The 25,333-nt window shown below is 38.0% G+C and overlaps 2 protein-coding genes across 4 annotated transcripts; one reads left to right on the top strand and one right to left on the bottom strand.

The window, feature by feature from the left end:
• Nucleotides 1–462: 462 nt before the first annotated feature.
• Nucleotides 463–3,245, top strand: LOC145018852 (guanylyl cyclase 1-like). 3 transcript variants are annotated; one of them, XM_078976709.1, is made up of 11 exons: nucleotides 463–761; nucleotides 847–874; nucleotides 1,225–1,473; nucleotides 1,555–1,679; nucleotides 1,765–1,876; nucleotides 1,962–2,036; nucleotides 2,105–2,193; nucleotides 2,293–2,357; nucleotides 2,473–2,545; nucleotides 2,678–2,753; nucleotides 2,858–3,225. In XM_078976709.1, the coding sequence occupies exons 3-11, from the start codon at nucleotides 1,315–1,317 to the stop codon at nucleotides 2,882–2,884; spliced, it is 801 nt and encodes a 266-aa protein (XP_078832835.1). In that variant the 5' UTR covers nucleotides 463–761; nucleotides 847–874; nucleotides 1,225–1,314; the 3' UTR covers nucleotides 2,885–3,225. The 3 variants fall into 3 exon arrangements, with proteins under 3 accessions (XP_078832835.1, XP_078832836.1, XP_078832834.1); XM_078976710.1 differs by lacking the exon at nucleotides 847–874 and having other exon boundaries at nucleotides 2,512–2,545; nucleotides 2,858–3,245; XM_078976708.1 differs by lacking the exon at nucleotides 847–874 and having other exon boundaries at nucleotides 2,858–3,222.
• Nucleotides 3,246–7,036: 3,791 nt separating this feature from the next.
• On the bottom strand, nucleotides 7,037–24,291 carry LOC145016481 (zinc finger BED domain-containing protein RICESLEEPER 2-like). The gene is made up of 7 exons (XM_078974784.1): nucleotides 24,219–24,291; nucleotides 8,819–9,027; nucleotides 8,701–8,759; nucleotides 8,263–8,601; nucleotides 7,704–8,174; nucleotides 7,537–7,630; nucleotides 7,037–7,462 (listed from the first exon to the last, which is right to left on the bottom strand). Exons 1-7 carry the CDS (start codon nucleotides 24,289–24,291, stop codon nucleotides 7,037–7,039), a joined length of 1,671 nt encoding a protein of 556 aa, XP_078830910.1.
• Between the last annotated feature and the right edge of the window lie 1,042 nt (nucleotides 24,292–25,333).

Genomic DNA, 25,333 nt, shown 5'->3' with positions numbered 1-25,333 from the left:
CTTTTGTCTGCGCCGCGCAGACAACGCGCAGACATATGCCCTTGCAGATTGTTTGTTTTTTGGAAGTGCGCAGATCAGAAAACGTCTGCGCGAGGTCTTCCTGGCGCAGACATGGGCCACTGTCTTCAAAGGTCTTCAGACCTCATTTTAACCTAAAAAAAAAAAAAAAACATGGCCACCGTGCAGTTTTTTTTTTCTTTCATTTTTTTGTTAAAAATACATTTTTAATGTTTATAACATGAAATTAAGTTTAAAAATTCAATTTATTTTAACGGCCCGCAGACGTTAAAAACAAACAGTCTTCTTATTGCAGATTGCAGACATTTGGTCCACCTCTTCTGCCGCAGAGGCTTGCAGATGTGGTCCGCAGACTGCAGACATTTTGACTTCAAAAAAACAAACAGCACCCAACTCTCTTATTATCTTATCAGCGAAGTGGATCTATTACCATTGGATGCACTTTGACCTGCCCGAGCATATGATCCGACGAATTCCGAAGGAGTGGCGGGAGATCCGATACACGTGACTGAGAGGCGATTTCTTTGTAGTTTGTAGCAATATAATATAATACTCCATCATCATCGACATCAACCAATCAACCAATCCTCTTTTTGTTTCTTTCCAACCGAAAAATCGGTTTTGCAAAATTAGAAAAAGGGTTTACGGCAACCCGAAGATCTCGGAGGAAAAAAAGCTCAAAATAAAGAGTAGAATCAAAGCCTTTTCAGATCATCACTCAGTTTCAACTTCCAATCCAAAAGGTTTTTTTTTTTTTTTTTCTTCTCCATGTACTCTTTATATTCATACTAAATTTCTGCAATTCTTCTTTTAATATCAATCGGCAAGTTCAAGCTCTTCTCTGGAATCCCGTCAGGTGATCTTAACGTTTTCCTGTATTTGTTGACTTCATTTTGGCCTTTTAGGTTTACTTTGTTCATCTTGTTCGTGCAATTTAGGGGAGTTTCTATATCGTTTCGCAATGGCTTCTGATTATAGTTCGATTTCTTCGACTTCCATTCATAATCGAATAAATTGCAACGTTGTTGTTTTTGTATATTGTTTCTAATTTTATTCATAGAATAGTAATAATTCTCTTACCTGCTCTGCACCTTTTTCATTAGGGTTTTTATTTACTTAGTTAACATAATACCTTCAAGAGTAAATAATTGGTGTTCTAACTTTGTATACCTTAATATGAACGCTATTTTTTACTATATGATGCAGAAAATAGTATAATGTATACAAATAGAGATCTCACATCAACGTGAGTAAAGTTTGGCGATTTAGAATTTAGAAACTACAAGTTCTTCATAGATGTGGCCTTTACATATCTTCTTAAACAAACTACTGAATGGAGGATATAATGTTCATGAAGATGATGTAAATTCGGTTGCATCACACAACTTCAACACAACATTCAGAAACGAGAAAAAAGGCAAGAAAGACATTTTGGTAAAATCACACTTCATTGATGTAAGTCTATTTACTGATTTACTCATCAAAAAATTACATTTTCTTGTAGTTTCTTATAGTTATGTTCATAATATTGTATAGGTCCCACATATAAAACAAGAACACACATGGGATTGTGGCCTTGCTTGTGTTTTCATGGTTTTAAGAACCCTTCGCATCAATCATTATGATATCGAAGATCTTCACGCATTTTGCAATACAAATAGGTATTTTCCTTTTAAAAACTCTGATTCTTTTTTAATTTTCCAATCCAATGTGTAATTGTTTACCATTTTTTTTTTAAAATCCCAGTATTTGGACAGTGGATTTGGCGTATTTACTGCACAAATTTTCTATCAACTTCACTTACATCACTGTAACTTTAGGCGCTAATCCGAATTTTTCATTGGAGTCATTTTACAAGGTAAATCGTTATATTCAAAATTTATTTAAATAAATTGCTACTTGTGTTTTTATCTATTAAAAATAATCGAAAATTGATATTACAGAAGCAATTAGGTGATGATATAGTAAGAGTAAATATGTTGTTCAACAGATCACGAGAAGCAGGGATAAATATAGAGGTATGACTTTCAACTTCCATACAAGGGTAAAATAGTCATTTACTCATGTTCGTATAATTTATTTACAGTGTAGGTCAATCAAGGGAGATGAAATTGCACTATTGATTACGTCAGGAAAATATATTGTCATAGCTTTGGTTGATCAGTTCATTTTGAGGTATAAAAATAATTTCTGTTATAAAAATATAAACAGTAAAAATTCATTAACATTATTATTTTATTTCACTTTATTTATTTAATCTTTTTATTTTTTTAGTCAGTCGTGGATAGAAGATTTTTATATATCCGATTTTTATATCGGTAACTCTGGTGGTTATACAGGTGAGTGGAAATACTTGAAAATTTAAAAAATACGTATCAAATATGTAAACGTGTTGCAAAATTCTATAATAATAATAATAATAATTATTATTATTTTTTTTTAATGATTTCATAGGTCATTATATTGTGATATGTGGTTATGATGCTGTTACAGATGAATTTGAGATTCGGGATCCAGCTATTTCTAGGTAATTGTTTAATTTTTAGTTATTATATTTATAGGGGTATTGACTATAACAATATAACTTAATCCCAATTTCCAATTTTACCCATGAAGGAAATGATAATATTAAGATATATATTTTGGAACTATAAAACAGGAGTAGAGGGACAATATCGTCAAGATGCTTGGAGAAAGCTCGCAAATCTTTTGGCACAGATGAAGATATACTCTTGGTAATAATAATAATAATAATATTTTGAGCAAAACCATTAAAAATTTTAAGTTTATTTATTTATTTATTTTTTATCCATGACACCCTTTTGGATTCTTATTGTAGATTCAATTAGAGAATGCAGATACTTAAAACAACAATATGGTGAGGGCTTATATGTAATTTTTTCAAAGTTTGATGCCTAAAATGAGCTTTTACGTAAAGTACTTTGCATTTTGAAGGTATTTGTTTGAGTTAATTTGGCACAAACATTACATATCAATAGGTGGACTTTAAAGTGGTTATATAGATATGAGTTAATAGTATTTAGCCAAAAGGACTATTTGTGCAAGTTTTTGGAACCATAAGGACCATTTGTGTCAAAAATGTCGGGTATCATGAGCACCATTTATGTAATTTTGTCTGATAAAACATGAAAGTTGGATTAGGGACAAAAGTTTTTAAATTTCCAATGACAATTCTACACAACTAAGTTATCAAAAAACTTGTAGCCAAAACTTATAAGTGGAGGCCTAAAGCCAATTATGTGACCGAGTAAATTACATGAATGGTCCCTATGGTTTAGGGTAATTTGCGCGTTTGGTCCCTAACTTATTTTTTTAACTCGGAAGATCCTTACTGTTTGTTTTTGTTACGCGTTTAGTCCATGTCTTACATAAAAAGTCTATTTTTTCCTTTATTTTTTAATTTATTTAAATCAACACACCCCTAATCTCACTCTTCTCACCCTACGTATCCCATCATTTTTTCCTATTTAAATAATAGTTTTTTTAGGTATGATAGGGATTAAACGTGTAACAAAAACAAACAATAGGGACCAAACACGTAATAAAAACAATCAATAAGAATCTTTCAAATTAAAAAATTAAGTTAGGGATCAAAAATGCAAATTAACCCAAACTATAAAGACCATTTGTGTAGTTTACTCTATGTGACCCAAGCAGTTCACTACAATAATCCATAAAAAAAACAAAAAACTACAATAGTTTTAGCAATTTCAGAAATATTATACTTTTCTCTCTCCCTGAATTGCCCAAGTGTAACAGACCATTTTTTCCCAACAAAAACTATAACATAATAATTCATCATTCTTCTAAAAGTAAATCCCAAAGGGATAATATGATTGTAACCATGCAAAATTTTCTTTCATAGTTTGAAACGTCTATAATATTATTTTTTGGTAGTCTAGGAAAATAAACTCCATATTTACCTATTAAAAAGGTACCTTGACTTGTAATAACTAGTATATTAATAATGTGATTTTATTTTTCTTAAGTGATAAAAAATCAAAACAAAAAAAAAAAATTCAAAATTGCCTAAACCACCACCCTTAAGCCCCATCAAACCATCTTATAAGGGATTGAAAAACAAAAGGCACCATGACGTGATGGCCTCCCACAACATTCCAAAATCTCGGTTCATCTTTGCATCTCCTCCATTCTTCAAGACCAAAAAATTCAAATCTTGAGTTTGATTTGTGAAGCAATTGCAATGTTCTAGGGTTTCAAGATAGGAGTATGATTTCTGAAGGTCTAATAGAGATAACGCTAGGAAGAAGGACGTTGGTCAAGGAAGAGCTGGGACAGTGGGTCAGGTTTATGATTTTTCCGATTTGGGTTTCAATCTAAAAGAAGATTTGGAGTTTGATTTATGCCTTTCTAGGGTTTTAGTATTAGAGTTCGATATGGATCTGTAGGATGTGATTAGGTTTGATTTTTGTAACATCCGAATCATCGAGCTATGAATTTTTAAAGTAAAGTATGGGTATTGGTTGGCCATAGGCCCACACCATTGTGGAGGCAACACCTCAACGTGGTAGGTCTGGTATGAGTTGTGCATCTTAAATTAACACCACGATGAGGCGATATAGTGCCCACGACGTGGCAACCATTTTATGTAAAACCCTAATTTAAGGGTTGTGATGGTTGGGGTTTTCACACCCTCAACCCCCATCACATCCCTTTCACTCTCATAGAAGTCCTAGCCTCCAGTGTTGAAGATATTAAGCTTTTGTTGGTGTTTTTGTGTTTTGAAGGAGAAGGAAGCTCACTTGGTGCATAGATCTAGCTTGCAAGCATCATCGTCATCATATGTCTTATATTATGGACCTTTGTAAGTATTAAAAATCCAATTATTATTGTTTAATGTCTCTAGATCTAGGTTTTGGTCCATTTTCTTTAAAGATAAGCTAGTTAGAATGGTGGGATTCCATAAAGTTAACTTTATCAATCCTTGAGCCCCCCCCCCTCCCCCCCCCCCCCCCCCCCCCCCGGAGAAGATAAGGTTCATATTTAAAGTGTGTTGGTGTTTTGATCTTCATGCATGAGATTTTGGTGTTATTCTTCATTTTTGACCTAGCTTAAGCTATAGACTTGCATTAGACATGTATGATTGAAAAACATTGATCTTTAGGTTGTACTGGAAGTTAGGAAACCTTCTAGAAGGAATGAAGAAACGAATTAATGGATTAAGAGCCAAATCCATTAAGATAAGAAAGTATAGTTCCGACGACATGGCAACTGGGGGATTCACACCTGTTTTGGATGGACCCTGCTACGACGTGGAAGCATGATTCCCACGGCTTGGCAAAAGACTTGTTTGCGACTAGGATTTTGGATTGGGACTGAGCTCATCAACTATGACGTGGTCATGGATTGCCCAAGACGTGGAAGCCTGCTAAAGTCATCGTTGACCGTTGACTTTTTGAGCTCATTGACTTTTGGTCAAAGTGTTAGTTCTAGAGTGTAAACTGAGGTGTGACCTTGTGTGATTCGATCAGGTGGATTGTACCTGTTTCGTGGCGTTGAGCTGAGATTTGTATGACTTTGTGAAAAAGGTTAGTTTTCCCACTATACTATGTAGGATGATAGTTGTATTTGTGATACTTGCATGGAAGACCATGGAGGTAGCCCATGTCAATGAAAGACCATGAGGGTAGCCTATGACACTTGAATATAAGACCATAAGGGTAGCCTATGGTACTTGGATGTAAGACCATGGGGGTAGCCCATGACATTTCATGAAAAGACCATAGGGGTAGCCCATGACACTTTTATGTAAGACCACGGGGGTAGCCCATGGCTTTGGGGAACTCACTAAACTTTTTTGCTTATGGTTTTATGGTTTAAATATTTCCAGGTACTTCCAGTTCCAAAGGGAAGGGCCTGGCTTCATTGCACAACAACCCTTAATAGCTTTTCCGCACTGATTTTTACCATTTTACTCTGATGTTTGAGAGATACATTTTGCTATGATTGGTTTTGAACAAAATTATGTATGGTTTTGATTCGGGGTGTAAATGAGCCGAGCCGAGCCCGAACATACCTAAGCTCGGCTCGAACTCGTATAAATGTATGTTGGCTCGAGCTCGAGCTAACTCGTTTCGAGCCCAATTTCAAAGCTCGTGCTCGGCTCGTAGGAAAAAGAAGAAGCTCGAGCTCGGCTCGTTTTGTTTGTCACGCGAGCCTAAATGAGCTTAGGCTCGACTCGAGCTCATTTATGGTTTTTGGGCTCGTTTAATTTTTTATCATATATTCAAGGGAATAATCCAAATTCTAACTTCAAAACATACATTCATAGATTCTCCATTTGCATTGATTTAATGTCTAAAATATAACCATTTATAAAAACATAAAGAGTAAAAACTCAAATTACAAAAATAGTAGTTAAACTCCTAATTACTGAACGACTAGAAATAGACAAATCTTCCTTTATGCAGCTCCACTCCTCCGATACACAAAACCTGCAAAATGTACAAAGGAATCATTTTTTGAAATATTTTTCAGATTAACAATTTGCTGTTTAACACATCTAATTACCTTCAATTACTTTGTGTTCACCTCAGGCAGTAAAACCTCAATAGGAAACACCTCCTTCTACAAAATAAAAAGGTTGAAAATTAATAATTTAAACTATTAAAATAACAATTATAATGTGGTTTTGATTATTTCATATATACCATTAATTTTTTCTTGACTCCATGAACTTGCCTAATCCAATCTCCTCCGCAAATCAACATTTGTACCATATCGGACCCCAATGAAGCTTGATATGGATCAATAACTCTACCCCTGACACTAAAAGTTGCTTCAGATGCAATAGTAGAAATCGGGATTGCAAGTACATCTCTAGCCATCAATGACAAAACACGATACTTTAACTTGTGCACATTCCACCACTCTAAGCATTAAATGATTCCATTCCTGTTTGTCCTTTCTCCCTATAAACACCTTCTTCTAAATACATATCAAGCTCTGACTTCTGGTCTCTCCAAATTTACAGTCTTTATGAACTCTCCAAACGCCTCCCATTACCTTCATTCAACCCTAAAACATTTCTTTCATGTTCGCTTCCATGTGCTGCAGATTCCCTAACTAATGTATCATGCATCTCTAAATACTCTGAATACATTTCATAAAGTGCATTCTTCACTTCTTTAATGTTCTCGTCTGAATTTTGATAAAGTGTTGGAAAACAAAATTCAACCAACTTCATCTTGAACCGTGGATCTAACACAGAAGCTATTGCCATTACAAGGTGGCACTCACCCCAATACTTGTCAAACTTTTCCTTCATTTTCTTCATCATATCACGAATAAAATCATTTGCAGATAATGAACCTTTATCAAGAGTTTGCTTCACTCTAAACACTTCAATTAGATATAAATTAGCAGTAGGATAATCACTACATGAGATGATATTTGTGCACACCTAAACATAATCGTTGGATTTAGTCAACAAAAAAATCATTTATTTATAAAATATTATGCATATTAAACACAAACCTTAAAAACCTTCAAAATTTCACATACACTTTGAACATTTTCCCAATCTTCGTCAGTTGGCAAGTGATGAAAATGTGGTTCATACTCTGCATACCTGAGAAAACCACAATTAAGGTGATAGTGAATATGAACATGTGTTAAAAACTTTAAGGTATATTTTATTATACCTTGGGAAAGCATCTTTGAACTTTAGAGTCATGCACAACATATCATAGGTTGAACTCTGTCGTGTTGGAACATCAAGCATTAACTTCCAATCATGTATTTGCATTTGATGTGCAGCCTTTGAAAAATTTAGACGTCTACCCTCCGAATTGTTAATATACTTTATACCCTCACGAACATCACCGATGATATGATCAATTATTGCAAGACCATCTTTCACTAGAAGATTCAATATATGTGCACAACACCGTATATGAAATAATCTACCACCACATGAAAGTTTTCTTACACGCGAAAAAGTTTCTTTCAATCTTCTTAAAGCTTTGTCATTATAAGTTGCGTTGTCAACTGAGATGGTGAAAATCTTATCTTTAATTTCCCACTCTTGCAAACACTTGTAAATACCATCAGCAATATCAACCGCAGTACGAGGAGGAGGAACATGTACAAAACTTAATAGACGTTTCTGTAATCTGTAGAAAAACGTTGAGATATAAATTAAAATATGATAGAAAGAAAAAGATAAATAATTAAATATTAAAATTGAGCAAGTTGTTAAACCTCAAATTATGATCTACAAAGTGTGCAGTAATAACCATATACTCAATTTTCTGATGCGAAGACTTCCAACAATCAGTTGTTAAACTGATTTTAGAGGCAGCTTTTGTAAGGGCTTTCAACCTTTTCTTCTCATGCTCGTATACCTTAAAACAGTCTGATGTAATTGTAACTCTGCTTACTTTCTCAAACAATGGAGTAGCTGTCTTCATCATTTTCACAAACATGACATCTTCCACAGTAGCAAACGGTTGCTCAGTACTTAGTATCCAATTAGCTATGGCCTCCCTCATCTTGTTTTCATCATATTTTGTATCCGGTCCGATCAATGGTGGCAGTAGGCTGAAAATTTAGTTTTTGTTGGTTTTTTTGCCATTGTTTATGGGGGGTGCAGTTGTTTAGGTGTCTTCTATATGATGATGTAGGACCTGAACCAGTAACAGCCAACCTCGACTTACAGTGAGTGCACTCGGATTTTTTCGTACCATCTCGGAGTGTAACTACAACAAAGTCATCCCATACTTTTGATGTTTTTTTTTTGTTTTCTCGTTAATTGTACTTCATCTTCACCAGCTTCGTTATTTTTTTCTGTCACACTTTCATTTTCATTAGGAATTTGACTTGTCGTATCTTCATTTGGAGTAATTGTGTGATCCATACCATGTACTAATTGTGATGACGGATTATCAATCCCAACACCAGTTTCGGCCCCCATATCTTTTATTGGACTTAACAGGTTTGTTGTAGACCCTCCATCATCCATTGAATCTTCATAAGTAAACAATACAAATCTTAGATACATCAATTTGAAATAATATTTATGCAACACTAAACAACTCACTATAACACCATGAACACCAACAAATACACATAATATTTATGCAAAAGTAAATTGAAAACAGCAAACAGGTGATGAGGTTGCAATTTGTAAAAAAGGTGAATTAATATGTAAGAAAATAAAAGAAAAAGCAAACAGGTTATCACATTGCCATTTGCAAAAAGGTGATCACGTTGCAAACTTGCAATTGAGGAGTGTCGATTTTAATATATACTAACATGTCTACAATATATACTACAATAGCACATGTATCTACATATACATCGTATGTAAATATATACTAAATATATACTACATGTCTACAATAGCACATAGATAGTTTATCTGCTCACTATATCAATCAATTCATTCTATCACAGGATCGCAAATTGCAATTAATAATAATCATACCTGTTGTCTGTTGAGAAAGAGATGGATTCGGGAGGGCAACGTCGACTGGATTCGGAAATAAATTGTTACGTCGATCGTCAATTGGAATTTGTAAATCAAGGATTAATTATCGTCGCGACTCGCGACGTCGTCCTAGATGGTAAACAGGTAATGGTATGTCAACCGCCGTATCCTCGTAGGGTATATGCCGTATGTGTGTGCGAAATAAGGGGAAGGTCGGCAAAGGTAGTAAGGCAGGCATGTTGTTTGATTTTAATTCATAGAAAGTTAGAAACATTAAAGAAATTAAGGAAACAAATTATTAAATCAATAATATTAATAATATAAATATATAATATATGGAGTGAAAAAAATATTTATATTATAATGTATATAGGCTCGTTTAAGCTCGCGAGCCCTAGTCGAGCTCGGTTTAAAAGCTCGGGCTCGAGCTCGTTTAATAAATGAGCCCCGAGTAAAGCTCAGGCTCGGCTCAGGCTCGTTTAAATCGAGTTCGAGTCTAGTTTTTAACGAGTCGATTCCGAGTAGCTCACGAGTATCTCGGCTCACTTACACCCCTAGTTTTGATGATTTGAAAATGAATTTTTTTTATTAGTACTTTTAGAATGTTACAAGTTGGTATCAGAGCCTTGGTTTGAAGGATTCGGGCACACTGTGGGGTGTGTTTGAACTCAAACTGGGGAATTGATAATATTTTTTTAAGGAAAATAACTTTTCTAATTTTTAAAAAGAAAGGGGTGCGATGCATGCAATCAGTCGAACTCAAAAGTGATTCCCAAAATAACCATACATGAGTGTTATGTGTTTATATGAAATGCATGTTAGAATAAGGCTAAGGATACATTCAGGAATTGCATGATTTGTGTGATGCCTTGTAGCCTAGGAGAAATTGGATGTTACGCACTACCTATATTGGCAAAGTTAATTGCTAAGTGTATGTTTAAAAATTGTATATGATTAAGATCACATATCCTTAAAATGATTGATTTAGCCTTATTTCCTATTCCTTGTCTAGTTGTGGGCTTTGGGTAGAATCATTTGTTCAAAAATCTATTTGATTTCGTATTGTGTATAATTTACATGCATAAGGTAACCGACGGTGTTGGTAGAGGTTCCTAGTATTGCATAAACAAGTGAGAAGAGGTTTCCTAGGAGAGCTTAGGGAGTGCTGCAGCAAGATATGTATGTTGATTAACATAGGACTTATGTGAGTTGCCATAGTGAAGTGACTTAGAGGGTTTGGGATGATTCTTGAGGAAAGTACAAATAGGTGTGGAAGGTAGTATTGGGCCTGTACTACTGAAAGCACGAGATCAATACTCGAATCAAGGAAAATCACAGAGAACCTAAGGAGCATGTAGTGTGAGAGTTCCCTCGAGTATGATCTGATCGTTTATGTAACGCCCGGGTTTTCAGGGCTAAGCATTTTTGTCAATGTAATAGTCTAGGTCAACTATTGTAACTCTTTTTGAAGTAATAAATATGAAATATTTGAGTATTATGTGAATTATGTGTGTTTATGTGTTTATTATTTAATTATAAATGTATAATTAATAAAGAATAAAAATGAGCGTCAAAATTAAAGTGTGAGATAATCCCGATATCTCTACATAAAGTTGTAGAATATGTCTCAAGGTTTCCGTGCATATAAAGAATGCCGAAATCCGAGCTATAAAGAAGAAGTTATGGCCCGCCGAAGTTTTACGACAAAACCGGCACGACACCGGGAAACGTAAATAGTGAATTTACGATAGAAGACTTTTTAGCCTTAGCAATCTAAACAAAAGTCGTAGAATATGTTAAACTAAGAACATCGATAAAAAGAACGCCCAAATCTGACTTCGTATGAAGAAGTTATGATTTTTCTAAGATTCGGCTTAGCAGTGCACGGCCTGAAACTCGAATTTTAGTTCGAGCGGTTTTTGGCTTACGCAACATAAATGAGAGTTGAAGATCTCATTAATAGGAAATCAACGGTAAAAAGACAGACAAAAACAGAGTCCGTATGTAGAAGTTATTAATTTTACGCAGACGTTTAACAGTATAATCTCCTTGTACTGTTAAATTTAAGATCGGTCGAGAATTAGCTGACGGTGTCAAAATGAAAGTTGTATATATTATTATTACCTACGCGTGGATATAAAGAACGTCAAAAACGGAGGTCGTATGTGAAAGTTACGGATTTTAGAAGTCGGAAGTGTGCTGTGCGAAAATGGGTGATGTGGCACAATCTTGGCCATTGCTTTCTCCCCAAGGCTTGCCACCAGATGGTGACATGTGGCACCAAGTTCAGCCACATTTCACCCTATAAATACCACCTCTCTCACCCTCATTTTCTTCACACCTTTCCCATTCTTTCTTCTCTTTACTCTCTCTCTCTCTCTAGAACCTCTCTCTTGCCCCGAAATCCCCCGAAAAGCCTAGGAAACCTCCCTAGCACGAGGCGGAAGCCCCGGAGTGCTCGAAGGCTCTGAGAAGAAGAGCTTTTCGGCTCGGGAACGCTGCTCCAAGCAAAGCCCGGTTTTCTATAAAACCCGCTGTAAGTGAGCTACGCCTACGCTATTTTTAATATAACTTTTATTTAATTATAGTAACGTTATTAGGAACTTATAATAAATACTTGGGCTATTATTATGGGTTATATAAGTATTTTTTGACGCTTATATAATAATAATAATAATAGCTAGACTATTAATTAGTCTCGACGAATAATAAACTAAACTCTAGCGGTAATAATACTAGGTTTCGTCGAAGAAAAATTCTTTTTAAGAAGCGAAGCGCTGTCTGAGTTCGGAATCACCACCTTTTCCGGTGAGTGCATAGTTACCTTCAACTTACACATAGATATGAAGTATTTTATATAAATTACGTGCTATGTGTGCATATTATCTGAATACTTGCTATCTATGCTAGATGAACGTTGTTATACATGTTTTCAATGATTTAAACTGTATATGTATTTTATATCTACGAAAATGTTGGGGTAAAACATGGGTAGATGTAATAGGTGATGTGTGATAAAATGATGAGAGGCCTCGATGTTGTTGTTGTTAATCCAGTCGTCTAGCGGAGTATAGATGACGACCACGGACTCTTCTAGACAGTCCAGTGGAACACTAGCAGGTTCGCAACCTGTAGGTGTTGTGAACGATGTGTTCACCGGTGTACTCCATCCCCCACATGGTTGCCTATTAGGACATTTATTGCTGAGGAATCCCCTTAGCAGTAGTGTCCGTCCCGATGATGATCCTTAGGCTAGGTCCCTTATGATAGGTGTTTAGGGACGTAAAGTGAGGATAACGGGAACGGGTAATCGGGTTATTGTTGATTGATGAAATTAATAAACTTATTGTGGGTTGAAAACCCTATGTGCTCACTAGGCTCCCAAGCCTGACCCACTAAGTTTTATGCATTACAGGTAGTGGCGCATGAGCATAGGTGTGATGTTTTGGACGAGGGATTACGGATATAGGCCTGTAGATATGAAATAATGTAGTAAGGCTTATATTGTACTGTTTATACTTTTGATCTGTACGAACATGACATCCCGAGTCTTTTAATGAAATACATTTCTATGGAAATGCTTTTATTAAAAGATAACTCTGATTTTGAAATAAAGTATAAACAAAACCGGTCTTTTCTGGCCGTGATTTTGGGGATGTCACAGTTGGTATCAGAGCATTAGTTTAAGCGAACTAGGAATTTGTAGGATTTCTAGACTTAAACTTAGAATGCTAAGCGATGATTGTGAGGTGTGAGCACTAGCTTATTTTAGGAATTGTGCCTAAAATGCTTTTATGTGCTAAATGTTTTATGCATGATATGCTGTTATTTTGTTCGGGATCTATGGTCTGTTGCCAACCGGATCTGGAACCTTATGTGTTTAGGATTCTAAACGTACGACTACGATATTAGAACTAGCATGTAAACGTGTCGGAGTGATAAGGACGATTTAAAACGTCTCTCCTAAATAAAGATCTAAATCCACCTTATTCGGTATATAGATCAAGATGGTAAGGACCCGTAGCGGAAACGTAAACGCAAATGGGAACGGACACCAACCCCCCGTGATCGAGCAAATACCAGTTGTGGAAGCCGCTGCCGGACCAATAACGATGGCCGGAGTGCAAGCGATGATCCAGGCAATGTTGGATCGTCAAATGGAGGAAACCAGGCGTTTGCTCCAGCAAAATCGAGAGGAAGCGACTATTCAGCTCGAACAGCCCGAGTTGAACGAAGGGCAGACTGAAGAAGGAAACTACAGTGGGACTATTGGTCAAGCCAACCCACCGATAGTTAGGCAAAACCACCAGGATGGAGGAAATGATGGACGTGGATGCAAATACAAGGATTTCATGGCATCCAAGCCACCGAGTCTATCCGGAAGCCCGACGCCGGTGGAAGTCATGAACTGGATCTCTGAGATGGAGACAATGTTTGAGAGTTGCGAGTGTAGCAATAGGCAGAAGACTGCTCTTGCAGTTCCTCTATTGAAATCTGGAGTACTAAGCTGGTGGAAGCTATTAGCTGATTCAATACCCAAAGGTGAAGCAAGCAAAATGTCGTGGGAGGATTTTCTGGTACAGTTGAAGATGCAATACTGCTCTGAGCAGGATCTTCTGGAGATCAGCAACGAATTCCAGAATCTGAAGAAGGGAAGAATGAGCGTTACTGAATACGCTGCAAGCTTTACTGAGAAAATGAAGCTTGTTCCTCACCTCGTCCCAACTGAACTCTCCAAGGTTAACAAATTTGCCCTCGGATTACCAGCGGACTTCGGTCCAATGGTCAAGCAAACTACCACTCTAAAAGCTGCCATCTGGGCTGCTAAGAATGTGGAGACCCAGATACGAGAAAAGGGTCTGGAGAGAGCGGAAGTGGGAGAGAAACGGAAATTTGACGGATCCTCGAGGTCCGGTAAGAAAGGTAGATTCTCGAAGTCTAGTTCGAGAGGAGGAGGATCAGAAGCAAAGTGGTGTGACAAGTGCAAGAAGAAGCACTCTGGGAAGTGTGATGGAGGGGTCACTTGTTACAAATGCGGAAAGCCTGGGCACTATGCCAACGAATGCACTCTTAACCAGAAGGCCTGTTATGGGTGTAATGAAGAAGGGCACATTTTGAAGGACTGCCCGAAGAAGAAGGAGGCAGGAAGACCCAACATACCACCAAAGCCGAAGGCGAGAGCCTTCCAGATGACGCTCGAGGTTGCAAAGGAGGCAGCAGACGTCGCTTCAGGTACCTTTCTTGTAAATGGTTTGCCTGCAAATATACTGTTTGATTCCGGAGCCAACTACTCCTTTGTGTCGCATAAATTTAGTGCGAAATTAGCATTACCTGTAGAAAAACTTGATAACGCCCTAATTGTAGAAGTTGCCAGTGGCAAATTCGTACCTGTTAGTAATCGTATTAGGAACATCGTCATTGACCTAAACGGAAACGAATTCCAGGAGAAACTATTACCCATAGAGTTAAACGGTTTCGACATCGTTTTGGGTATGGATTGGCTTAGCGCCAACGATGCCGAGATATTATGCCGAAAGAAGATAGTTAGGATAAACCCACCCGGAAAGGAATCATTTATGGTGTACGGGGACAAACGCAGAGTAAATTCTGGAATCATCTCCCTGATGAAAGCCAGGAAATGTTTGTCCAAAGGATGTGCATCATACTTGGCATTCGTAATCGATGCTAAGAAAGAAAAGAAAGAGGTGCAGAATATACCGGTTGTGTGCGATTATCCGGAAGTCTTTCCCGAAGATCTTCCCGGATTACCACCTGATAGGCAAGTAGAGTTTCGTATAGACTTATTACCAGGAACAACACCGATAGCAAAGGCACCTTACCGATTAGCACCGACGGAGATGAAGGAGCTCATGACGCAACTTCAGGAGCTGTTGGACAGCGGTTTCATTCGACCTAGTTCATCACCCTGGGGAGCTCCGGTGTTATTCGTGAAAAAGAAGGACGGAAGCATGAGGATGTGCATAGACTACCGAGAGTTGAATAAGACAACGGTGAAGAACAAGTATCCATTGCCGAGGATTGATGATCTATTCGATCAACTGCAAGGTTCGAGCTACTTCTCAAAGATCGATCTTAGGTCAGGATATCATCAGCTGAAGGTGAGAGAGCAGGATATTGAGAAGACTGCATTCAGAACAAGATATGGACACTACGAGTTCTTGGTTATGTCGTTCGGACTAACCAATGCTCCCGCAGCATTCATGGATTTGATGAATAGGGTTTGTAAACCATTCCTCGATAAATCTGTGATAGTGTTCATCGACGACATTCTCATTTACTCGAAAAGCCAGGAGGAGCATGGCAAGCATCTACGAGAAGTGTTGGAGGTGTTAAAGAAGGAGAAGCTTTTTGCAAAGTTCTCCAAATGCGACTTTTGGATACGGGAAGTCCAATTCTTGGGTCATGTTGTTAACCAAGAAGGAATAATGGTTGACCCTGCCAAGATCGAAGCTGTAATGAAGTGGGAACGTCCGAAGAATCCCACGGAGATTCGAAGCTTTCTAGGATTAGCCGGATATTACCGACGATTTATCCAAGGCTTTTCTTTGATAGCTGCTCCATTAACAGCTTTGACCCATAAAGGAGCTACGTATACATGGAGTGAGAAACACGATGAGGCGTTCGAGAAGCTAAAGAAGAAGTTATGTGAAGCGCCGATACTTTCTCTACCCGATGGAGTCGAAGATTTCGCAGTTTATAGTGATGCATCTGGAGTCGGGTTAGGTTGTGTTCTGACCCAAAGAGAAAAGGTGATAGCATACGCATCTCGACAATTGAAAGAGCACGAAAAGAACTACCCCACTCATGATCTGGAGTTGGCAGCGGTAGTATTCGCCTTAAAGATATGGAGGCATTACCTCTACGGCACGAAGTGCAAGCTCTTCACTGATCATAAGAGTCTCCAGTATCTCTTTAATCAGAAGGAGTTGAACATGAGGCAACGACGCTGGCTAGAACTTCTCAAGGACTACGACTGTGAGATACTGTACCACCCAGGTAAAGCAAATATTGTTGCTGATGCTCTCAGTCGGAAAGTCAATCTTGAAAGAAGAAGGCCAAGAGCTTTAAGAATTGAAGTCGTCTCGATGATTGTGGAAAGTATCAGGAAAGCTCAAGAAGAAGCCTTAGAAAAGAATGACCGAAAGGAAGAACGTTTGGGAAAAACGTTAGTGTTCGGTACGAACAGTCGAGGACTGAATGTATTCCAAGATCGAATTTGGGTACCTAAGACGGGAGGAATAAGAGATCTTCTAATGGAAGAAGCACACAAGACCATGTACTCGATTCATCCCGGTAGCACTAAAATGTATAAGGACCTAAAACCCTACTACTGGTGGCCGACGATGAAGCTCGATGTTGCGAAGTATGTGGCTGAGTGCATAACATGTGCGAGGGTTAAGGCACAACATCAAAAACCGTATGGGAGTTTAGAACCCTTACCTGTACCCATGGGTAAATGGGAAGACATCACCATGGATTTTGTGACTAAACTGCCCAGAACGAAGAATGGACACGACATGATTTGGGTAGTCGTGGATCGTTTCACCAAGAGTGCACACTTCATAGCCGCCAACGAGAAGTGGTCTATGGATAAGCTCGCAAATGCTTACGTGAAGGAAATTGTAAGACTTCACGGTGTCCCTCTTACGATTGTGTCAGATCGTGATAGTCGTTTCACGTCAAGGTTTTGGAGGAGTCTACAAGAGGAGTTGGGTACAAAGTTGTGTTTGAGTACTGCTTACCATCCGCAAACTGATGGTCAGAGTGAAAGAACGATTCAGACGTTGGAAGATATGCTGAGAGCATGTACCCTCGAATTCCAAGGGAATTGGGACGAGCACTTACCTCTGGTAGAATTTTCCTACAACAATAGTTTTCACTCGAGCATCAAGATGGCTCCTTATCAAGCCTTGTATGGGCAGAAGTGTCGTACTCCGTCTTGTTGGCTTGAAGCCGGAGAGAAGCAGTTTATGGGCCCCGAGATAGTCCATGAGACTGCTGAGAAATTGAAGGTGATTAGGGAAAGAATGTTAGCAGCTCAGGATCGTCAGAAGAGCTATGCCGACAAGAAAAGACGACCGATAACCTTCGAAGTTGGGGATTCCGTTTTACTTAAAGTCTCACCGTGGAAGGGACTTATACGATTTGGGAAACGAGGAAAGTTGAGTCCAAGGTTTATTGGACCATTCAAAGTTCTTCAGAGGATTGGGAACCAAGCTTACAAGCTGGAATTGCCCGAAGAACTCAATGGTATTCATAACACCTTCCATGTGTGTTATTTGAGGAAATTCATGGGAGATGTTCCCGACATAATTCCAATCTCGGAATTAAGGATGGATGAGAATAAAAGGCTGATCGAAGAGCCTGAGGCAATTATTGACCGTAAGACTAAGAAGTTACGACGCAAGATGGTCGACTTGGTGCTAGTCCGATGGAAACATTCGAATGGGACGAATCTCACTTGGGAAACAGAGGATGACATGATGAGTCGCTATCCACATCTGTTTGCTGATGCATGATTCCGGGACGGAATCATCCTAAGGGGGTGAGAATTGTAACGCCCGGGTTTTCAGGGCTAAGCATTTTTGTCAATGTAATAGTCTAGGTCAACTATTGTAACTCTTTTTGAAGTAATAAATATGAAATATTTGAGTATTATGTGAATTATGTGTGTTTATGTGTTTATTATTTAATTATAAATGTATAATTAATAAAGAATAAAAATGAGCGTCAAAATTAAAGTGTGAGATAATCCCGATATCTCTACATAAAGTTGTAGAATATGTCTCAAGGTTTCCATGCATATAAAGAATGCCGAAATCCGAGCTATAAAGAAGAAGTTATGGCCCGCCGAAGTTTTACGACAAAACCGGCACGACACCGGGAAACGTAAATAGTGAATTTACGATAGAAGACTTTTTAGCCTTAGCAATCTAAACAAAAGTCGTAGAATATGTTAAACTAAGAACATCGATAAAAAGAACGCCCAAATCTGACTTCGTATGAAGAAGTTATGATTTTTCTAAGATTCGGCTTAGCAGTGCACGACCTGAAACTCGAATTTTAGTTCGAGCGGTTTTTGGCTTACGCAACATAAATGAGAGTTGAAGATCTCATTAATAGGAAATCAACGGTAAAAAGACAGACAAAAACAGAGTCCGTATGTAGAAGTTATTAATTTTACGCAGACGTTTAACAGTATAATCTCCTTGTACTGTTAAATTTAAGATCGGTCGAGAATTAGCTGACGGTGTCAAAATGAAAGTTGTATATATTATTATTACCTACGCGTGGATATAAAGAACGTCAAAAACGGAGGTCGTATGTGAAAGTTACGGATTTTAGAAGTCGGAAGTGTGCTGTGCGAAAATGGGTGATGTGGCACAATCTTGGCCATTGCTTTCTCCCCAAGGCTTGCCACCAGATGGTGACATGTGGCACCAAGTTCAGCCACATTTCACCCTATAAATACCACCTCTCTCACCCTCATTTTCTTCACACCTTTCCCATTCTTTCTTCTCTTTACTCTCTCTCTCTCTCTAGAACCTCTCTCTAGCCCCGAAATCCCCCGAAAAGCCTAGGAAACCTCCCTAGCACGAGGCGGAAGCCCCGGAGTGCTCGAAGGCTCTGAGAAGAAGAGCTTTTCGGCTCGGGAACGCTGCTCCAAGCAAATCCCGGTTTTCTATAAAACCCGCTGTAAGTGAGCTACGCCTACGCTATTTTTAATATAACTTTTATTTAATTATAGTAACGTTATTAGGAACTTATAATAAATACTTGGGCTATTATTATGGGTTATATAAGTATTTTTTGACGCTTATATAATAATAATAATAATAGCTAGACTATTAATTAGTCTCGACGAATAATAAACTAAACTCTAGCGGTAATAATACTAGGTTTCGTCGAAGAAAAAATCTTTTTAAGAAGCGAAGCGCTGTCTGAGTTCGGAATCACCACCTTTTCCGGTGAGTGCATAGTTACCTTCAACTTACACATAGATATGAAGTATTTTATATAAATTACGTGCTATGTGTGCATATTATCTGAATACTTGCTATCTATGCTAGATGAACGTTGTTATACATGTTTTCAATGATTTAAACCGTATATGTATTTTATATCTACGAAAATGTTGGGGTAAAACATGGGTAGATGTAATAGGTGATGTGTGATAAAATGATGAGAGGCCTCGATGTTGTTGTTGTTGATCCAGTCATCTAGCGGAGTATAGATGACGACCACGGACTCTTCTAGACAGTCCAGTGGAACACTAGCAGGTTCGCAACCTGTAGGTGTTGTGAACGATGTGTTCACCGGTGTACTCCATCCCCCACATGGTTGCCTATTAGGACATTTATTGCTGAGGAATCCCCTTAGCAGTAGTGTCCGTCCCGATGATGATCCTTAGGCTAGGTCCCTTATGATAGGTGTTTAGGGACGTAAAGTGAGGATAACGGGAACGGGTAATCGGGTTATTGTTGATTGATGAAATTAATAAACTTATTGTGGGTTGAAAACCCTATGTGCTCACCTGGCTCCCAAGCCTGACCCACTCAGTTTTATGCATTACAGGTAGTGGCGCATGAGCATAGGTGTGATGTTTTGGACGAGGGATTACGGATATAGGCCTGTAGATATGAAATAATGTAGTAAGGCTTATATTGTACTGTTTATACTTTTGATCTGTACGAACATGACATCCCGAGTCTTTTAATGAAATACATTTCTATGGAAATGCTTTTGACAAATCTTTATCATATTATTGTTTTGGGACAAATTCCGCAACCCTTTTATTAAAAGATAACTCTGATTTTGAAATAAAGTATAAACAAAACCGGTCTTTTCTGGCCGTGATTTTGGGGATGTCACAGTTTATATGTTTGCATATGAGTATGGTGGTGAACACTCTAGGAGGAGGTTCTGGTTCAGGCTTTGCTGCTGAACCGATTGATTAGAGGATACATAAGTTCATTACGCTAGAGATCACTCGTGCTATTTTAAATGTTACTCCTGTGATGTTTGGTACCATCAAGGAGGGGAGCTTCTGGATGATCGCTTAGAGGATTTTTGCACCGAGCTTGTAGCTGGTCAGTTAGGGGCACAAACTCTCTCTTTTTGGGAGTTCAAGGCTTGTGGAGCCCTAGAGTTCTTATGGAAGAAGGATCCTATTTCCAGCAGACGATAGATTGTTGAAATGGAGAATACTCGATGGACGAGTTTTTGCCCCGAGGGGTCGAAGGTGGGATTTGCATCTTGCTTTCCGAGGGATGGAGCCCGCGACTGGTGGAAGGAGGTTGGTGAAGAAGCCCAATAATTTTAACTCACAATCTAGAGGCTAGCATGGACGGAGCTGTTGTGGCAAGTGTGGGACACCACACGATGGGGCGTGTTGAGTGGGTGGTTTAGGCTGCTACAAGTTAGCAAGATTGGTCATTTTAGCAGGGATTGTACTCAGGTATCGAGTATGATTTGCTTCCGTTGCAATCAAACGGGCCACAAGAAGCTCGACTGTTTAAGGTTGTCTGGAGGAGCGGTGTCAGCACCCTCTCCTGCTACATTGAGGATCACCGATGGCCGCCAAGGCAAGGTGGAGACTCCTGTGGTGAGGAGCAAAGCATTTTCAATTGACAGTTGAGGAGGCCCGAGCAGCACCGGACCGGACGTGGTCATTGGTATGTATTCTTATCATTTTTGCATGCTTTCACTATTAATGCTTATGTTTTATCTGATTATGCATTGGGACGTTTTTAGTCAATGGTATGATTGCTCATGTTCTTTTTGATTCGGGTGCCACTTGATCCTTTGTGTCTCATGCGCTTAGAAAGAAGTTCAGTGATGCTCCAGGAAACTTGCATTACCCATTGGAGGTAGATATTGCATATGACCATACTGTGAGTGCTTCGAGTGTTCATCACGGTTGCATTCTTGAGTTATTTCGTGATAAGTATCTGATAGACCCAATCCCTATTCCTCTTTCGTGGGACTAAGATTATTGAGGGAGTGGACTAGTTGAGCTAGAATGGAGTTATGATTGATTGCGAGCATCAACTGGTGAGAGTTCGAACCCCAAGTGGAGGTGAACTGATTATTCACGATGATGGTACTCAACGAGCACCTGCCTTTTGCTCGATGGTGAGGGTTAGGAGATATATTCAGCAGGGATGCTCTGGGTTTGTGGCTTATGCTATGGATACACATGTTGTGGATAAAAAGACAGTGAGTGATGTACCTATTGTTCGAGATTTTTCGGATGTGTTTCCTGAGGATTTACTGGGGGTACTGATTTCTTAATACATGATTCCCTACGCCAATTCTCTACCACATCCAACTACTTGTACCTTTCTTCTAATCCTTTACTTCACCCTTAAGTTTCTTTACTTCTTCTTTTAGAAGACGAATCTTTTTAGTTGTTTATTTGGTACATATTGTATTGACTATACATGTGTCTTAAGAGTCTAGAATCTCTCTTCAGGAATCAGTGTTCAAGCCCTGTTGGCAACTCAAACGAATCTTCCCAAGACATTATAATAAGGGTCATCAAAGTGTCGATGGAACTGGATGGCGGAGGTTCCTTAGAGTCCTCTTCAATCTCTTTCATCATCAAGGCAACTCAAGTGTATCTAGGATTGGTCCATGGTGGCTCCTTAAGGCCCTCTTCTAACTGGAGTCATGGGTCCAAGTACGTCCTCAAAATCATAACCTCAACCTCAACTTCAGACTTCTTGTGAGGGAGTAGTCCACTGGTACCCTCAGCTCGTAGTAGCAAGGAGTCGAAGAAACCTGCATATTTTTGGGTCAAACAAGACTTGTAGGAAACGACCTAGTTCGAAATTATGACAAAAATACAACATGATTCACCCAACGGAATGTCGTCCATGAAGAAAAACATGTTTCAAGTGTGGAGACCTTGATCATTTGGCTCCTGATTGTAGTGATGGGATGTTGTGCTTTATATGCATATCCCAAAATCATTTAACGGAAGATTATATGAATGTTGGAGATAGAAAATCTAAGGGATATATAGGTGGTCATGGTAGAAAATTTGAGACACCAAGGGCAAATGGAAGAACATTTCAAATATCTATGTTTGAGACTTATGAAATGCCTGATGTGGTTACAAATACATTTCTAGTAAACTCAATATTTGGTGGAGTATTGTTTTATTTTGGTGCGAATAAATCATTTGTTTCAACTATGTTTCGTGATTGCTTGAAAAATAAGACTAATAAGTAATTAAAAATTAATTTGTTGTTTATTAAAATGTTAATAAATAACTAGAAGTTAATTAATAAGATTATATAATTATGCTAAAATAATTATATTAATTATTTAATATTAACTTGATTGATAAATTCTCAAAGATAATTCTAATGCTTTAAATTATTAATTTAATTGGATGATCTTTTATTCAAATAAAGAACCTTCTATATTAAGGAAAAGATTTCATGCCTATAAACAGGGATAAAGACTAAAAAGAGTAATAGACTAAATTCTAAAACAAGAAATAATAACTTATGCCGCTTACACTTCTGATGGGGGAAGTCCAAAGATCAAAATGAACAATTTCATAGAAGAAACATGTGTGTTTAAACTATCAAAAAGTAAAAAACATGTTTTTCAAGATGATAAGCACGACGAGACAAACTCACGTTCATTTTATTACATGAGATAAAAATGCTATATAGTAAAGAATCAAGGAGAGCGACAAGACACCTAGACTGAGTGGCTGGATATAAGTCACTTAATTTGTCACATCGAATGAGCATCTGATAGATACAAAAATCCATCACAAAAATCGAATTTTGTCAAATTCATAGTAAGTTATTATCTTTGGTAAATTGGTGGACATATATGACATTTTTAGTGATAAGGGGTGTGATAGGGACCTTGTTTAGATGCAAGGGTTGGTGGAATATGGATTTTTGGTTTGTCCGGTGTTGCTGACGAACATGGATGAGCCATACCAAACACTGCTTGAATTAAAAATGGTCATTTAGAGCTCATAAAAGATAGTGTAACTATGTCCGGGGAAATATGAGATGTGGCACAGGTAGAGGTGAGCAAAACCGAACTCGAATCCAAAAAACTGACAAAAACCGATAAAACCAAAACCAAAACCAAAAAAATGAAACCACAACATAAAATGACGCTTTGGGTTTGAGTTTTTCTAAAATTGAAAATTTTAGTTTGGGTTCGGTTTTGGAAATTTTAGAAATCGGAAAAACAGAACCAAATCGATTTATGAAATTATATATATAAGGGTAAATTACACCAATCGTCCCTCGTGCATATGCCAGAAAGCGTGTTTAGTCCCTATTTTCAAAAATTAACTCGGACCGTCCCTCGTATCGTTAAAAGTTGTACGTTTGATTCTTCGTTAGTTTAAATTTGCACGTTTAATCCCTTATGACACATAAAAAGACTAAAATGCCCTTTTCCTTTACCTTTTCATTTATTTTTAACATTTTTGACATTTTTAATTATTAAATTTTATTTTAATTATTTTTCTGTTTTGTTGAAGACATGACCACCACCACCACATGTAATCTACACCACCTTCGGAAATTATAGCACCATCACTAACCCTCCCTGGAAAATAGAGCATCACTGCCACCCCTCACTTCATCCCATCCACTCCTCCGTTCAAAGCAAGTGTTTCACTAAAAATAACTAAAAACTACCACCTTATTCACCGAACTAGCACCTATACTCAAACCACCATTGAACCATCCACATTTACTGTTAACACCACCAACAGCCTTCATCGGAAAATCCATCAACAATTTAGGAAAGAATAATCAAGGCAGATAAAGAAGGAAGACTCAGGGTATGACAATGTTAAATTCGAAATCAGGAAAGGATTTAGGGTTCTTAACCTGAAAGCAGGCGGCGACAGAGATGGAGGAGGAGGAGATGAGCGACGGTGATGCAAATCTGATTACTACTGGATTGTCTCTGGTAAGGCTTCAACGAGACCTTCTTTGTTGCCACCATCATCATCTTCTTCCCTATCGATATTCGTATATGCCACCACCGTCTTAAACGAGTTTGAATAAAAGAACCATATGCTCCTTTCTTTGATTTCAAATGACTCAATCTCGATTTCTGAAATGCCTCCATCAATGTGAGATAAAGAACCGTGACATAGGGTGTCGGAACCACCGTCTATGTAAAATTGGAGCTCTATTTGGGGATTTCATGTGTGATGGTACGAGAGAGAGGGAAAAAGAGACAGAAATTAAGGTTGGTGGTTGTTAGAAGATTGACGGAGATGAAGTCATCATTGCCACTTTTGTGCTCTCATCTACACTCCTCCTGGTGGCCGGCAAAGGTGAAAGGGGATGTTGGGAAACTGAAGGGAAGAAGTAGGGTTGAACGTGTAATTAAGGCGGGGGGGGGGGGGGGGGGGGGAGGGGGTATTTATTTTATTTTATTCCTTTTTTAATTCTAAAAAATGATAAACAAATAATAAAAATATAAAAAAAGAAAATACTAAGGGTAAAATAGTCATTTTATGTCTTCAAGGACTTCCCAAGTGAAAAAAACATAATACAGGGACGATCCGAGTTAATTTTTGAAAATAGGGACTAAACACGCTTTTTGGCATATACACGAGGGACGATTGGTGTAATTTACCCTATATATATATATATATATATATATATATATATATATATATATATATATATATATATATATATATATTATTCTAATGTAATGGAAGTTAGAAACAAGTACTAAGTTGTCCAGGAGGTTACAAGGGTGTACAATCAAAACAAATGCTCTAGGTTCAAATCTTGGATGTAACATTATGTGTTT

The sequence above is a fragment of the Lactuca saligna genome, chromosome 9, assembly GCF_052625555.1.
Source record: "Lactuca saligna cultivar CGN05327 chromosome 9, ASM5262555v1, whole genome shotgun sequence".
In the NCBI taxonomy this organism is placed as follows: Eukaryota; Viridiplantae; Streptophyta; class Magnoliopsida; order Asterales; family Asteraceae; genus Lactuca; species Lactuca saligna.
This window is presented reverse-complemented; position numbering and strand designations above follow the sequence as displayed.